Here is a 15971-nt window from a genome sequence, read left to right as displayed (position 1 = left end):
GAGCTGTTGGCACAGAGCCCGACACAGGGCTTGAACCCACGAATTGTGACATCATGACCTGAGCCAAAGTCAGACATTTAACAGACTGAGCCACCCAGGCGCCCCTCAGAGAGACATCTTAAACAAGAGGGTTTGAAAATCTTAATGTCTCTACGTAGGTAAGCATGAGCCACGTATGCTTCCTTTTTTCTATGCAAGAATGTTGATATATGTGCTTAATCATCACAGACTTGTCAGGAGACCTAGAAAGGCAGATAGTATTCTAAAAATAGCATTGAACTGGAAGTCAGGAGACTGTTGTCTCCAAAGTCCAGGACTGGAATTCCCTTGTACTTGAACTCCTTTGATTAACTAAATGCACTATGCTTTCCCTCACCAGGGCCATCCTGGGACATTGTTTCACTGCCTCTTTATCTATGTAACTCCTGTGCATCCTTCCTAGGTCAGCTCACACTTGACCTTTGCAGAGCTGCTCCCGAACCTGGATTGGGTGCATCTTGTAGCTTGAGCATGCTGTTCTCACAATACTGATTAGACTGTGTGTTAATTTCTTTCTTATTGGACACCATTGCCCACTAGCCTGGCTATGAGCTCCTTGAGTACAGTTACCACGTTCTGTTTACTTTTACATGACCCGCACCAAGTAAGTGCCTGGCACATGGTCAGTGCCCTAAACATTTGTAGAGAATGCCAGCTTCTCTGGTCATTAGTTTACTCATCTGTGAGTGGGTTCCTGACTTCTAGGAAGACTCCTACTAACAAAATTTATTGTTCTAGATTCTTCTACTGTTGTGATTCATCTGGCTATCATCTATTACTAGGAGAAATGTGTGATATCTGTATTATGCTGAAAATCTGTATTAGAATTTATGTTATCTTAATACGTATTTAATTGCCAAAATAAATAGTAAAAAATTAAAAACAGGCAGGAAGCCTGCTACAGCTTTTGGCAAAGCCTTTCACATGCTGAAACTCACATCCTTACACATCCTCTCTTTCGTTTGGGGGGCTCTTTGGGGGTTCACTCATAGGGTCTGGCTGAACCACCAGCTGGGAACTGTTTAGAGACTAGAGTCCACAAGACTAGAGGCTTGCTCACATCAAAAGACTGTCATACATGCTCCTTTATCCATCACTCATTCATTCAGGACGCTGTACTCTTTCCTTTTCCTCACTGCCTGCCTCATTTGCTGGGTAATCCTTGTTTCAGAACTCTAAATGTCTTTGGACCTCTTCTCTAGTTGACAGTTTCTCTTTTGGTGAACTTATCCAGTCTCTGTCTTCAGAGTATCTCCATTATCTAACCACCTTTTATCACCTCCCCTGCCGGCACCGGCACCACTTGCCTGGACCACTATAGTAGCCTCCCCCTCACAGTCCCCTGTTCCTGCCCTCGTACCTACAGCCTATTTTCTTCACAGCAGCCAGAGGGAGCCTGTTAAATCCTGTCAGATCATGGCCCTCCTCTGCTTATGACCCTTCCGTGGCTCCCCTGTCACTCAGAGTAAAAGCCAGAGTTCTCTCCGTGGCCCATGATACCCTACACAATCTGTCTCCCACCCCGTGTCTGACCTCACCTCCTGCTGCTCCCTGCTCCACTCACTGCTCACTTTGCACTGGCCTCACTGTTCCTCACGCACCAGGCACGTTCATGCTTCAGGGCCTTTGCATTGCCTGTTCTCTCTGCTTGTTATGCTCTTCCTCCAGCTATTGGTGCACCTCCTTCCCTCATCTTGGATCTGCATGCAAATGGCTTCTCAGTGAAGTTTCCCCCACCATCCTATTACACGTTAGAAACTGCCCCAGCAATTTTTATCTGCATTCCCTCTTTTCCATGTTGTCTTTTGCTCCAAAGTATTTATCATCCTCTAATATACTTCATATTTCCCTTACTGTTTTTTTTAAGTAGGCCTCATGCCCAGCATGGAGCCCAACGTGGGGCTTGAAATCACAACCCTGAGATTAAGACCTGAGCTGAGATCAAGAGTCTCAGAGGCTTAACCAACTGAGCCACCCAGGCAGCCCTTCTTTACTTTTTTTTTTAAGTGTATTTATTTTGAGAGAGAGAGAATGCACACGAGTGGTGGGAGGGGCAGAGAGAGGGGGAGAGAGAATCCCAACAGGGTCTGTGCTGTCAGCATGAGCCCGTTGTGGGGCTCAATCTCCTGAGCCCTGAGATCATGACCTAAGCCAAAGTCAAGCGTTGGACATTAACCAACTGAGCCACCCAGGTGCCCCATATTTTCCTTACTTAATTTTATTTATTTTGTCTCTTCTACTAGAATGACAACTCCCCAAACCTAGGTATGCTTATCCTTTTTGTTCAACACTGTCTCCCCAATGTCTGGAACAGGGCCAAGCACAGAGTGGGTGCTCAATATGTGTTTATTAGTTGATTGAATGGATAGTGTTGGGAGGGGGAGGCAGAAACAGATGAAATTTGTCCCGGTCCTGTCTACTCTGTCAAGAGCTGAGCCTCAGTTAAGATGAATCTGGACCTACCAGATCCAAAGGTAGACAGCACCACATACCCTGGGGGTGAGATCAGGTAGGGCATTCCAGGAGGAGGTAGTATCACTTGGGGTGGTCCTTGAAGGTTCCATGGGACTCACAGAGATCTTGAGGTTCAGTGAAGCCTATGGGGTGGAGGACACAGGAAGCAGCACTTGGAAGGGATGAGGTGAATTCAAAAAGGATGGGAAAGGATGGGCTCACTAACAAGGACAGTCTGTCAGGGGCCCTGAATCCCAAGGGGATGACCCTGGATTTGGTCCTCAGAGATGTCATACCCTGGTCACTGACCCCCAAACAGCTCAGAGACCTCACACCCTGGACAAACATTCATACATAGCACTGAGACAATAATAATGAAGAGCTCATATTAATCGAGAGGTTGTTAATTTATTAGGGGAGCCTTGGATGGAGAACATTCAGACATGTAATTTTGGTCCCAAACCCAACTCAGGTCCCCCCAGTAGGAAGAATGAAGTGCCGAAGTCCTCAGTCCTTGGAGATCTCTGGGCTTGGGTGAGAGTTTGCAGGCAGAAAGGGAGAGGGAGACATCACAGGGAACAGAATGGCAGAGGGCCAGCCTCAATCATGAGGAGATATAGTTGGACACCTCAGTCAGGTTTCTGTCAGGGTCTCGGAAGTAGATGGACATAATGGGTCCTTTGACCCCTGTTCTGGGGACTGGACCCTCCTCAATGGGGACATCACAAACCTGAAGTGGGAGGGGAAGACAAAAATCATTCATCACAGTCCATGTATGAGACCAAAATTCAATTCTTAGAAGACCCCTGATATCTTTCTGACTTCATCTCCTTCCATTCTCCCCTCCCTCACTCTGCTCTGGCCAATTACCAGCTGTGTGGCCTCGATCATGGTACCTAACTGCTCTGTACCTCAATTTCCTAACCTGTAAAATGGGGATGATAAAATGGTGCCTAGTATTATCTAGTAAGTGGCAGAGCCAGAATTCAAACCCAGGTAGTCTGGGCAAAAGCCCATATTCTTAGCCCCTATGCTTTCCCCCACTTTATTTCCAAACCAGACTTTTTCACTGATATTTTCCAAAGAAAGAATATATGCAAGACCTTATTCTGTGTTCCCCAAAAGGAGAACCAATGCTTCCTTTACATTAAACCAATTTAAGTGTTAGAAAGACACCAAATTAAATATTCCCTCTTCAATCCTATTTCAATCCTCTTTTTCCTTTTTTTAAGTGTTTATTTTTGAGAGAGAGAGAGAAAGAGAATGAGTGGGGGAAGGGCAGAGAGAGAGGGAAACACAGAAGCAGGTTCCAGACTCTGAGCTGTCAGCACAGAGCCCAACACGGGGTTTGAACTCACAAACTGTGAGATCATGACCTGAGCTGAAGTTGGATGCTTAACCAACTGAGCCATCCAAACGCCCTGTTTGTTTGTTTGTTTGTTTTTCTTATTAAGTAATCTCTACACCCAGTGTGCGGCTTGAACTCAGGACCCCAAGGTCAAGAGTTGCATACTCTTCCTACCAAGCTAGCCAGGTAGGTGCCCCCTATTTCAATCCTTCTGATTCTATCAAGAAGAAAGTCTCTGGTGGATGCTACCAAGTCCTTAGCACCTCCCCAACCATTTGCCAAATCTCCCTTTGTAACATCAGGCCCAGAGGGTTCAGAGAAAGGAAGTGGATAGAATCTAATGACTGGTGTTTTTATAGCTGTTTTTGCAGTTAACTTCCCTTTGTGTCAAGATATAATGGTCTGTTCGTGTACTTGGTTGAACATTTGCTTTTTACATAAATGCGTTTATGTAAAAAGAATTTAGGTTTGTATTCTTTACAAGAGTGATGTAAATGTATTTGTTTACATGAAAAAATGATGTCAGGAAAAAGAACGAGCAAACGGTTGTATACAGGCATGATATGGATATGACAAAACCTGTTATGTCTGAAGTTTGAGGAACACCCAGCTGGGTCATGCATTCTGTTTTCAACATACCAGCAGCAGCTTCTCAAAAAGAATGGATGTCCAACTCACCTTGAGGTGCTGGACCATTTCCTCCAAAGGTACCTCTGTGATCAGACATATGTCCAGGGAGCCAGGAACTGGGTGAGCAGCTTTGGGTTCAAATTCCTTTCCCACCTCATGGAGGTTAAATTTCTGGTCTCCAAAACACAATGCTTTCTGGTCGCTCTATTTGGGAAGGAAGAACAACTGAGAACAACCTCCAAGGTTAAAAAAAAAAAAAAAAAAGGTAAAATGGGGCTTTTAATTAAAAACAACCTCCCTGGGGCACCTGGGAGGCTCAGTAAGTTAAGCGTCTGATTGTTGATTTTGGCTCAGGTCATGATTTCGCAGTTTTTGAGTTCGAGCCCCACCTGGGGCTCTGAGCTGACAACACTCAACCTGCTTGGGATTCTCTGTCTCCCTCTCTCTGCCCCTCCCCTGCTTGCTCTCTATCTCTCTATCTTAAAAATAGAAAAAAAATTTGTGCAGTGCCTGGGTGGCTCAGTTGGTTTTAGCATCCACCTTGGGCTCAGGTCATGATCTAGCAGTTTGTGAGTTCGAGCCCCATGTCAGGCTCGCTGCTGTCAGTACAGAGCCTGCTTCAGACCCTCTGTCCCCTTCTCTTTCTGCCCCTCCTCTACTTGTTCTCTCTCTCTCTCTCTCTCTCTCTCTCTCTCAAAAATAAATTAATAAACTTAATATTTTAAAAATTTTAGGGGCGCCTGGGTGGCTCAGTCAGTTGAGCGTCTGACTTCAGCTCAGGTCATGATCTCATGGTTCGTGGGTTCCTGCCCTGCATATAGCTCTGTGCTGTCAGTGTGTATCCCACTTCAGATCCTCTGCCCCCCCCCCCCTCAGAAATGAATAAACATTTTTTTTTAAAAACTGAACTCTCTACATCCAACATGGGGCTCAAACTCACAACCCTGAGATTAAGAGTCTCAAGCTCTACTGACTGAGCCAGCCAGGAGACCCATATATCTAAGAATGTTTTACTCTACACTCACCTTGATTAATAGTTTGGCTGGACATAGAATTCTAAGTTGAAATTTTCCCCTCAGAACCTTGAAATTTGGAGTGCCTAAGTGGCTCAGTTGGTTAAGCATCCAACTCTTGATTTTGGCTCAGGTCATGATCTCACGCCTCGTAAGTTTGAGCCCCATGTCAGGCTCTGTACTGACAGTGTGGAGCCTGCTTGGGATTCTCTCTCTCTGCCTCTGCCCTGCTCGCACATGATCTCTCTCTCTATCAAAATAAAGTTAAAAAAAAATCTTGAAATTGTTCTATTGTCTTCTGGTCTCTGATGTGACTCATGGGCAATCTGGTATCTGCATATTTCTTTTCCCTTTGTAGTTGAACTACTTTTCTTTTTTTTAATATAGTTTTAATTTTTTAAAATATTTATTGAGAGAGAGAGAGAGCAAGAGTGAGCACACAAGCAGGGGAGGCACAGAGAGAAGGAGAGAGAATCTCAAGTAGGCTCCACACAATCAGTGCAGAGCCCGATGCAGGGCCCGAACTCATGAACTGTGAGATCGTGACTTAAACTGAGATCAATAGTTGGACGCTTAACCGATTGAGCCATCTAGATGCCCCTAACTACTTTTATTTTTAACTTCTTTGAAAGCTCTTACGATATTCATTTCCACTTTGATGTTCTGTAACTTCCCAAGAACATATCTAAGTGTCAATGTGCTGGATACTCAGTTAACCCTTTCCACACAAAGACTGGAAAGTTCTCTTGCATTACTTTTATGGCAATTTCCTCCTTACCTTTTTCTCCATTCTGTCTCTGGAAGTTCCACTATTTAGAATTTGGAATCTCCTACATTGATCCTTTGCATTTTTCTCACAGATTTCCTCTGAGGTTGTTTTTTTTTTTTTTTTTGAGGGGAAGGGGGCTGAAAAATATTATAATCAAATTCTACTTCACTTGCAATTTGCATATGGGAAAGTGATTACCTTGAAAGTTGTGACTTCCATGCCCAGGATCTTGGAATAAAACATTGTGGTGTCTTTGATACTCTTTACTGTCATCACAATGTGGTCCAGTCTGTGGATAACACATGGGGAAGGAGTCTGACTGCTGTTCCTCCATGACTTAAAAAAAAAATTCAAAAGAGATCACATTGCCACTGGTCACACCCAAATTTCCTGTTTCCTTCCCAGCTCCCCTCATCTCCACAATGACTATACTTCCTCCTCAACCCCATTTCCAGGGAAAAGTCCTGGGAAAAAACTTGAAGAGAGTCTTATCACCCATGTGTAGATTCACAAGAGTCTGCCATGATCATTCTCTACTGTTTTCTTATTCTCTTTCCCCTTCCAGAGGGCTAGAGATGAAGTTTAGGGAAGTGGAGACCAAGACAAAACCCTCTCTTGTTGTCCCCAAGCTGGAATTCATCTTTTGCAAGGAATGACAGGACACAGAGGAGCCCCAACCCCTAAAAGTACAAGCTCTCTGTTGGCCAGTTTTACTCAGTACCCTTTTTTCTCACTCCTCAGCTATGCCAGGACTGGAAGGGAGCATCTCAGATGAAATAAATGTTTCTAGGCATGTGTATTTCCAGACTCACCTTGATACCTAGTGGGAGGGCACACCTCCCCCCTTCTTACTTCCTGCCCTCAGCATACTTCCCACCTGATCTTTCTCTTGATTTGCATTCTTTAGTAATTTGTACATTTACACTACATGTGCTACAGGATTATAAGGTGCCTGTGGTCTGGCACTATAGCACAATATAGTAGTTAATAGAACAGATTTGGGGAGCCAGACTGATGTTTAATTAATCTTGCTGTGCCTTGGTTTCCCCTTCTGTAAAATGTACATGATTTTATATATATATATATATATATATATATATACATACACACACACATATATATACAATATATATTATGTATATATATTTGTATATATATACATATATATACAAATATATATATGTTGTATATATATACATATATATACAATTTTTTTAATGTTCACATAAAATGTTTAATGTTTTAATGTTCACAATAATCTTATATATATATATTTTTAATGTTCACAATAATCTTATAAGATTATTGTGAACATTAAAAAAATTGTATTTTTAAGGGCTTAGAACAATGCCTGACACATAGCAACTGCTATAAGAGTCAACGCTGATGATGATGTTGCCATGGTCATCTTGTTAAATTTCAGATTCCCTTCCATGGCCCTTAGTCTCTACAGCCCCATCCATTTCTTTTGAACTCCAAGCTACATTGTCTTTTGCCTGTTCTCATAAGGGCAATCTTTGTATCTTTGGCCTCAGGGCCTTATGCATATCTAATGCATATGCTATTATCTGTCTCTAGGACTAGAATATAAGTTACATAAGGGTAGAGATTTCTCTCTGTTTTGTTCCCCACTGTGTCCCAAACAACTAGCAGATGTTCAGTAATATCTGTTAAATTAGTGGATATCTACTACAACAATTAGGCCCAGCGCCTAGCACAAAGTCTGACTTCTACTCCACTCTACTCTACTCTACTCTACTCTACTCTACTCTACTCTATTCCATTCCATTCCATTTTACCCTATACTATTATATTCATTCCATTCCACTGCGTTCCATTCTATTCAAACCATTACATTTTAAACAATTGATTTCACTGAGCCCCAACTTTAAAAAATGCTGTGCTGTTGTATTTTCATGAGTGGAAGAGGTGTTAGCAATGTTGCTGAGTTTTACTGTCCTGGTGGATACAGAGGATCCACAGGGACACAGAAGCAGTATAATGAGAAAATGACTGGCATTTGGGCTCCATTGAAAATAAAGTAGAATGCTAAAAACCTTTTAATGTCTGTAGGGTCTGTAATAGCACCCCCTTCTCATTTCTGATATTGGTAATTTATATTTTTTTCTGTTAAAAATTTGAGAGAAAACAGACATTACTAATATTTTATTAATCTGTTCAAAGATTGAATTTATGACCTTGTCAATTTTCTCCAATGTATGTCTGCTTTCTATTTTACCAGTTTCTGCTCTTTATAATTCCTTCCTTCCACTTTCATAAACGTAAATTTGCTGTTCCTTTTCTAGCTTCTTGATAAGGAAGCTCGGATCGTTGGTTTTCAGTTTTCCTCATCTCTGCATTTAGAACTGTAGATTACCCACTAAGCACAGCTTTAGCCATAACCCCCAATTTTGGCAGTCTATTGGAAATCAACTCAACCCATTCCTCCCATTTTCAGTGCCTGCCAGCTCACACTCACTCCCCAGATTCTGGTTTGCAGAGAAGGAACTCCATCCTCACAAATTGAAGGATGAGCAGGGCTGGTTCTCTTAAGGACCCAGAAGAAGGCCAGTATGGTTTAGAATCCAAGAGTGAGGCATGAGTAGTAGGTGGAGAAGGCAAGGGCCAGATAGTTCAGGGTTGTTGAGGCGAGGTGAGGGAGGCTGGTTTATAAAAAGATCATCAGGACATAGTAATCATATAAGGCTTACTCTTTGCCAAGCCCTGTTCTAAGCACTACATGAAATGTAATCCATCTTATTCCCCACAGCAAATCTCTCTATATAATAGAGTGCCCAGAACACGATGTCCTCCCTCCTGCCTCCTCTTCTTCTACAGAATCCTCTACAAGGTCTCCTTCAGGGTGTCATGGGCCCCTGGAATTCTCCTGGCAAAGTTCAAAGTCAGTGCCCTGTTTTCTGGCCCCTTCCCACACTGCCCCATCTTGATGTTCCTGGCCAAACTGGCTCCCTGGAGCCACCATGAGGGAGCAAAGCAGTCATCCCTCAGCTCAGGGCCACTTGCGCAGACGTGTTGCAGTCTGACTGAGTTAGAACAGGGCCTTTCCATGTCCCTCTGCTGCCCTCTGCTTGTCTTTGAAAGAGGAAGAGAGAGGAGGACCGGGAAAATGGATGTCCACACTTCAGGATAGCCCACAGAGAAAGGAAACAGGTTACCAGGCCTGGGCTAGGCAATCCCCAGCCTTGGGGCAAACGCCTATGCTCCAGGCCCCTGGGATCACCCTACTCACCTGCTTCTCCAAAGTCCTGCCCCACATCCTGGCTGGCAGCCTGGAGGGCAGACGGCACAGCATGGCAGGCTAGGTGTCTTTGCCCTGGAGCCTCCAGACAACCCTTTGGCTCAGTGCCTAGAGATCAAGGGGCAGAAATGGGAGGGCCCCAGGCTGAGGACTGCTGGTGGTAACAGAGGTCGGCAGTACAAGAACTCTGATATAAAACTCAGGGCCGTGAAAGTAAAAGCTTAAGGTGTGACTTGGTCAGCTCAGGCCACCATAACAAAGCACCACAGACTGGGGGGCTTAAACAACAGAAATTAGTTTTCTCACAGTTCTGGAGGCCCAAAGTCTGTGATCAGGTGCTAGCAGGATCACATTATGGTAACATCTCTTCCTGGCTTGAAGAGGACCACCTTCTCTCTGTGTCCTCACATGGTGGAGAGAAAGAGCAGGCTCTGGTTTCTTATAAGGGCATCAATCCCATCATGAGGACCCCACCCTCATGACCTCATCTAACCCTAAACACCCCCCAAAGGCTTCACCTCTGAATACCATGACACTGGGGGTTAGGGCTTCAACATAAGGATTTGGGGGAACACAAACATTCAGTCCATAACAAGGTGTATGTGTAAGGGATTGCTTTGTAATAACACAGAAAAATCACCCATCCCAAGTATGGTGGGGGGATCTTTATTCTAGGGTGCGAGACCTCTGGTCTCCTTAGGCTTGTGTCCCCAGAATATGAGACCCCTGATCTATTTGGGAGTCAGAGTTTGTGTCCAGGGTGTGAAGTTAAAAGCTATCTGGGTTAAGATATGACCACTCTGGCTTATGGGTCTGTTTCTGAGCCGAGATCTCTAAGCTGTTAAGTGCTCTGTGTCCCAGGGTGCAATGTTTCTGAATTCTTTCAGGGTGTGAACTCTCAGGTTTTCCCCATCCCCAGTCATCCCTTACCATGCCCTCTCCCAACACTGCTGAGAGGGAACATTCATCAGTCCCACTGTTGTTTACCTTACCCTGAACTGAGTTCCCTGTGTGTGTGTGTGGGGGGTATATCTGGGGTGTGCCTAGGAAAATCTCAAACTCACATGCCCCATGCCCCAGGAGCTAGACACATAAACCACCACCACCACCACCCACACACACAAGTTCTCTGTGCTATGCTTATTGACTTTAGCATATGATTTTCCCTTTATAATACATGAATATAGGTTTGCATAAAAAGTTTCAACAGTACATCAGTATATGGACTACAAGGACATCCTCCAGTCTCCAAAAATTACCACTGAGGACAGTTGCTGGTGTTTCCTTACACTGGCACACACGCGTCACCATAACCAGCCCCCACCTGCTTTTCTTTGTCAACAGCCTGTCCTGTGGAAGGCACACACTGGTCTCACTCATTCTGTCTCACACCCAGCGGGTGCTCTGTGGTAGAATATGAACCCCCAGCATTCATGTCACTCTGTGAAAGTCATTGGCTATATTATAGGTGGACATTTACAAGGTTGTCCCAATTGTTGGCTCCTACCAGCCTTGTGCACACAGCTCTGAAAATGTGCGTGCATGTTAGAGTTAGAAGTGGAATTGAGGGGTCAGAGGGTTCATTCATTCACCAAACACCTAATGAGTGCGTTCTGTGTACTGACTGCTGTTCTAGGTGCTGCGGTGACATTAAAGAACTAGATGGACAAATGTCCTTGCCCATATGGAGCTGACATTCTAGTTGGGGAGGAAGAGGGTGTAAAATGTTGATTTCCATAAATGTTTCACAAGATCCTGGAAGGTTTTACTCCCATTAATGGTGCCTTTACTGGCTTCCTCTCCACTACTCCCTGTGGGCTGGAGTCTGTGGCGGGAGGCTGGCTGTCTTGGTCTTTGCTCTCTACAAAATCTGCAGGGTCTGGGGCTGGGATGGTCTATTTGGGGATGTGGATATATATATGTGTGTGGTTGGGGAGGAGGCTATGGGAATTGAATGGTCCACTGGAGAGAGTGAGGGGAAATAGGAATAGAAGAGGTCACTTGGTGGTGTGGGCCGGAGCTAGGGACACAATGATCCACTGAATTAGGTATGAACATCCACTCTCAGGTCACATCCACAGAGGGTGTGGGGAGTAGCAATGCTGAGGAATCCAGTACTGTCTTAGAATATACCATCGTGTGGACACCCTTCAGGTCACAGAGATAGTGGTGTGCATAATTCTGGAGTCACACAGAGTGGAGTGTGAACAGTCGTGGAGCCACATAGATAGGGGTGTGGCCACCACATGAGGTAGTATACTCTAGGGGGTGGACAGCCTTGGGTTACTCAGATGGGGGTCTGGGCAATCCAGAAGTCACACACCGTAGGGAGTGGTTACTCCTTGAATCATACACACTGAAGACTGCACACTCTTGAGGTCATGCAGAGTGGGTAGTAGACACTTCTGGGGTCAGATTGACTACCATGTTGACACTATAGTAGTCAAACAAAGTGGGAAGCAGATGGTCCTGGGGTCAAACAGATTTGCATATGGACACTTCTGGGGTCACACATGCTAGGGAGTAGACACTCCTGAGTCACCCAGACTGGCTAATAGACATTCACAGGGTCACACATGCCAGGGTGTGGACATTCCAGGGGTCAGATAGCAGAGTGGATTGTGGAGATTTTGGGGTCATTCAGACTGGGATGTGGGCACTCCTGGACTCAGCCTAAGGTATAGACGACTATGAGGTAAGAATGAATGGGTGTGGACAGACATGATGTCACAAAGATGGGGGTTTGAACATTCCTGGAGTCACTCATGCTGGAGTGTGGACAGACATAGGGTCACTCAAGAGGTGTGAACACTCCAAGGGCTCTGTTACACACACTGGAGAGTGGAAATCTCTGGGGTCACACAGGGGGAGTTTGGGACTCTTTAAGTTAAAAACACTGGGAAATGGAGACTCCTAAAAGCACACATATTGTGGATTGGGCATTCTTTGTGTTACATAGATTGGGATGTGAACATCTACGGTGTTATACAGACTGAGGAGTAGACACTCCTGGGATTGTAGTGACTGAGGTAGGGACAGTTACCTGGTCAAATAAATGATGTGTTGGCACCCCTCAGGTCAGAAACTGAGGTGCAGACACTCCTGTGGTGACACAGAGTGATTGATGGATACTCCCTGGTATAGACTTAGGAGTGGACACTGCTGAGGTCAGACTATAGTGTGGATGGCCATGGGATCACACAAACCAGGATGTGAATTGTCTTGGGGTCACACAGACTGGGTGTGGACATCCCTGCAGTCACGCAAATGGATATTTGGACACTAATGGGGTCACACGGAAAGGAGAGCAGACTGTCATGGAATCACACATGCTGGGGACTTAACACTTCTGGAGTCACTCACATGAGGGTTTGAATACTCACTGTCATAGACTAAGGTGTGGACACTTTCGGTGTCACACAACTTGGGAGGTGGGCACTCCTGGGATTACACATACTGGTGTATGGACAACTGTGGTCACACAGGTTGAGTTTTGGACACTGCTGGAGTTACACACACTGGGATGGGGACACCTCTGGCATCACACACACGGGTATGCACGTTCATGATGTCACACAGAATGAGAGGACGCTCCTGGGGTCACACAGATTGGGGAGGGAATGATGCTAGAGGTGTGCATTTGTTGACCCTGATTAAGGGGAGAAAGTTTAGGAGTGCCTGAGTGGCTCAGTTGGTTGAATGTCTGACTTCGGCTCAGGTCAGGATCTCACAGTCCTTGGGTTCAAACCATGCATCAGGCTGTGCTGACAGCTCAGAGCCTGGAGCCTGCTTTGGAATCTGTGTCCCTCTCTCTCTCAGCCCCTCTTCTGCTAGCACTCTGTCTCTAAAACCTGAATAAATGTTGGAAAAAAAGTTTTAGGGGCGACTGGGTGGCTCAGTCAGTTGGGCAACCGACTTTGGCCTAGGTCACGATCTCACGGTTCATTAGTTCCAGCCCCGCATCAAGCTCTGTGCTGACAGTCTGCTTCGGATTCTGTCTCCTTCTCTCTGTGCCCCTCCTCCGCTCGCACACTCTCTCTCAAAAACAAATCAACATTAAAAAAAATTGTTTTCAAAAGAAGAGAAAGATTAAGGTGCCTGGGTGGCTCAGTCGGTTGAGCGTCCGACTTCGGCTTGGGTCATGATCTCACGGTTCATGAGTTCGAGCCCCATGTCGGGCTCTGTGCTGACAGCTCAGAGCCTGGAGCTCAGATTGTGTGTCTCCCTCTCTCTCTGCTCCTAACCCACTTGCATTCTGTCTCTGTCTCTCTCAAAAATAAATAAACATTAAAAAAATAAAAAATAATAAAAAGAGGAGAAAGTTTGAATACCACCTGTTAAAAGTACTTAAACAAGGAGGCCATTAGACTGAGGTGGCTCTGATGCCTTCGTAGCCTCAGTAAAGCAAACCAAAACCTAAGCCAGAACTTGTATCCAAGAAATCGAAATTTAAGAACAACCAATTACAAATAGCCAAGTAGGCTTTCCCCTATAAGAGCAACCGCTTCAGCTATAACCAATCAAATAATCTCCCTTTGCTTCCAGTTTGTCCCATAAAAGACTTGCACCTGGCTCCTGTCCACTTCCTAACCACTTCCGGTTTGGCTCTGCCTAGTTCCAATTGACTTCTGCTCCAATAAAGTCCTGAAAATTTAAATGTGCCTCATCTTATCTTTTAACACACCTGAGCCATGCACAGGACAAGCTCTAGAATGTGGGCCTCACTATTAATTGCCTTGGAAGACCCCAAAGACAGACTCTTTTCAGGGGTGTTGTGGATGCCTGAGGAAGAGAAATATCTATAATCTGTTGCTCGGAAGGTCTGCAGTGCCTATGACCTAGAGTTTCTCATTTCTCTTCAGAGTTGATCTTACTCAGTTTCCTTACCTGTGAAAGGGGGATCATTTGTGTCCCATCTCCTTTGCCAAGACAGTTTTAGGGTGAAGTTCTTAAGCTGAAACTGTTTTTTTTTTAACATTTATTTATTTTTGAGAGACAGAGAGAGGCAGAGACAGATCTCTGAGAGACAGAGATCCCCAGATCATGAGCGGGGGAGGGGCAGAGAGAGAGATACACACTCACACAGAACCCGAAGCAGGCCCCAAGCTCCAAGCTGTCAGCACAGAGCCCAATGCAGGGCTCAAACCCATGAACCGTGAGATCATGACCCGAGCTGAAGTCGGAAGCTTAACCCACTGAGCCACCCAGGTGCCCTGAAACCACTTTGTAAAATAAAGCACCAGGCCTAGGACTCTTCCTAAAATTCAAGGCAGTGAGCTGGCAGGTCAAGGTGGTATGGGGCAAGGAGCTGGGAGAGTGGACACCTAGTTTGTAATCATGGATCTGTGTCACCTTGAGCAAGTCACATGCCTGTACTGATCCTCAAGTTTCTTGGAGATAGTGCCCATCTGACAGCGTGTCACAGTGACAGCTGGTTGTCCCCAAATGTTATGCTTCATCTGCCCAAATGTTGAGTTGTTGCAAATCGCTGCCTAACCAGAAATTACATGACATTTCCCACACACACACCCCCTTGCACCTGGGTGGGGCTACGTGACCAGTCCTCCCAAATGACTTGAGCTAAAATGATGTGTGTCCTTCAGAAACAGCGGTGCTCTCTCCATTTGCTCTTGGTCCATCTTTTGGTGGTCTACAGCTCCAGCAGAGAGTGAAACCACTGACATTGTGGCATTGGTCCATTATTGAAGAATGAATTCCTGCATACACGTGTAGTGTCGTGTGGATCAAATCCTCTGCAGAAATGGGCTCTGTAAGCTGAGGACCTCATGGGCGGGGAAATACTCTCCCAGGAGGGCCTCCTGGCTTCTAGGAGCTGGTCTTCCTTCTTTTACAGCAGGCAGAGCTCTGGCCAGGGTGAAGGGGCTGGGAGGACATCACCTGCACCTCCAAGCTGGCACTGGCTCCACTGCAGGGGGCCCTGGATGTGGAGCCCTGTTCTTCAGAGATCTACAGGAGAATGAGGCTCTGTCGCTCTGTGGCTTGGCGTGGCTTTATTTTTATTTTTTTAATTTAGTTTTTATTTTTTCAAAATGTTTATTTATTTATTTATTTTGAGAGACTGAGAGAGGGCATGAGCAGGGGAGGGGCGGCGAGAATCCCAACGCGGGCTCGATCCCCATGAACCATGAGATCGTGACCTGAACTGAAATCAAGAGTTGGACGCTTAACCGACTGAACCACCCAAGTGCCCCGTTGGCGTGGCTTTAATAAGGGGCTTCAGGGTACATCAAGGGTTGGTATAATTCACCTACTCCTTTCCGTAGATGGATTAAAGATAGCTCTGATTTCACTAAATGTCTCCAATAGAGGATTTCTTTTTCTCCTTAGGTTGTGGCACCTGCTGCTGAGTGACTGAGACCCAACATGCTTCCTCCCTGCTCACCACTCGTCCAAGCACTTCTCCCAGGACAAAGCCCCAGAAGAACCAGTGGGGCAGCA

At 45.4% G+C, this 15971-nt stretch overlaps 1 protein-coding gene across 1 annotated transcript; it reads right to left on the bottom strand.

The window, feature by feature from the left end:
• Positions 1 to 2817: 2817 nt before the first annotated feature.
• Positions 2818 to 9611, bottom strand: GLOD5 (glyoxalase domain containing 5). Its single transcript, XM_049643801.1, has 4 exons — positions 9504 to 9611; positions 6452 to 6589; positions 4520 to 4675; positions 2818 to 3223 (listed from the first exon to the last, which is right to left on the bottom strand). Exons 1-4 carry the CDS (start codon positions 9564 to 9566, stop codon positions 3098 to 3100), a joined length of 483 nt encoding a protein of 160 aa, XP_049499758.1. The 5' UTR covers positions 9567 to 9611; the 3' UTR covers positions 2818 to 3097.
• Between the last annotated feature and the right edge of the window lie 6360 nt (positions 9612 to 15971).

The sequence above is a fragment of the Panthera uncia genome, chromosome X (assembly GCF_023721935.1).
Source record: "Panthera uncia isolate 11264 chromosome X, Puncia_PCG_1.0, whole genome shotgun sequence".
NCBI lineage: Eukaryota > Metazoa > Chordata > Mammalia > Carnivora > Felidae > Panthera > Panthera uncia.
The sequence above is the reverse complement of the archived record's forward strand: the minus strand, read 5'-3'. Positions and strand labels throughout refer to the sequence as shown.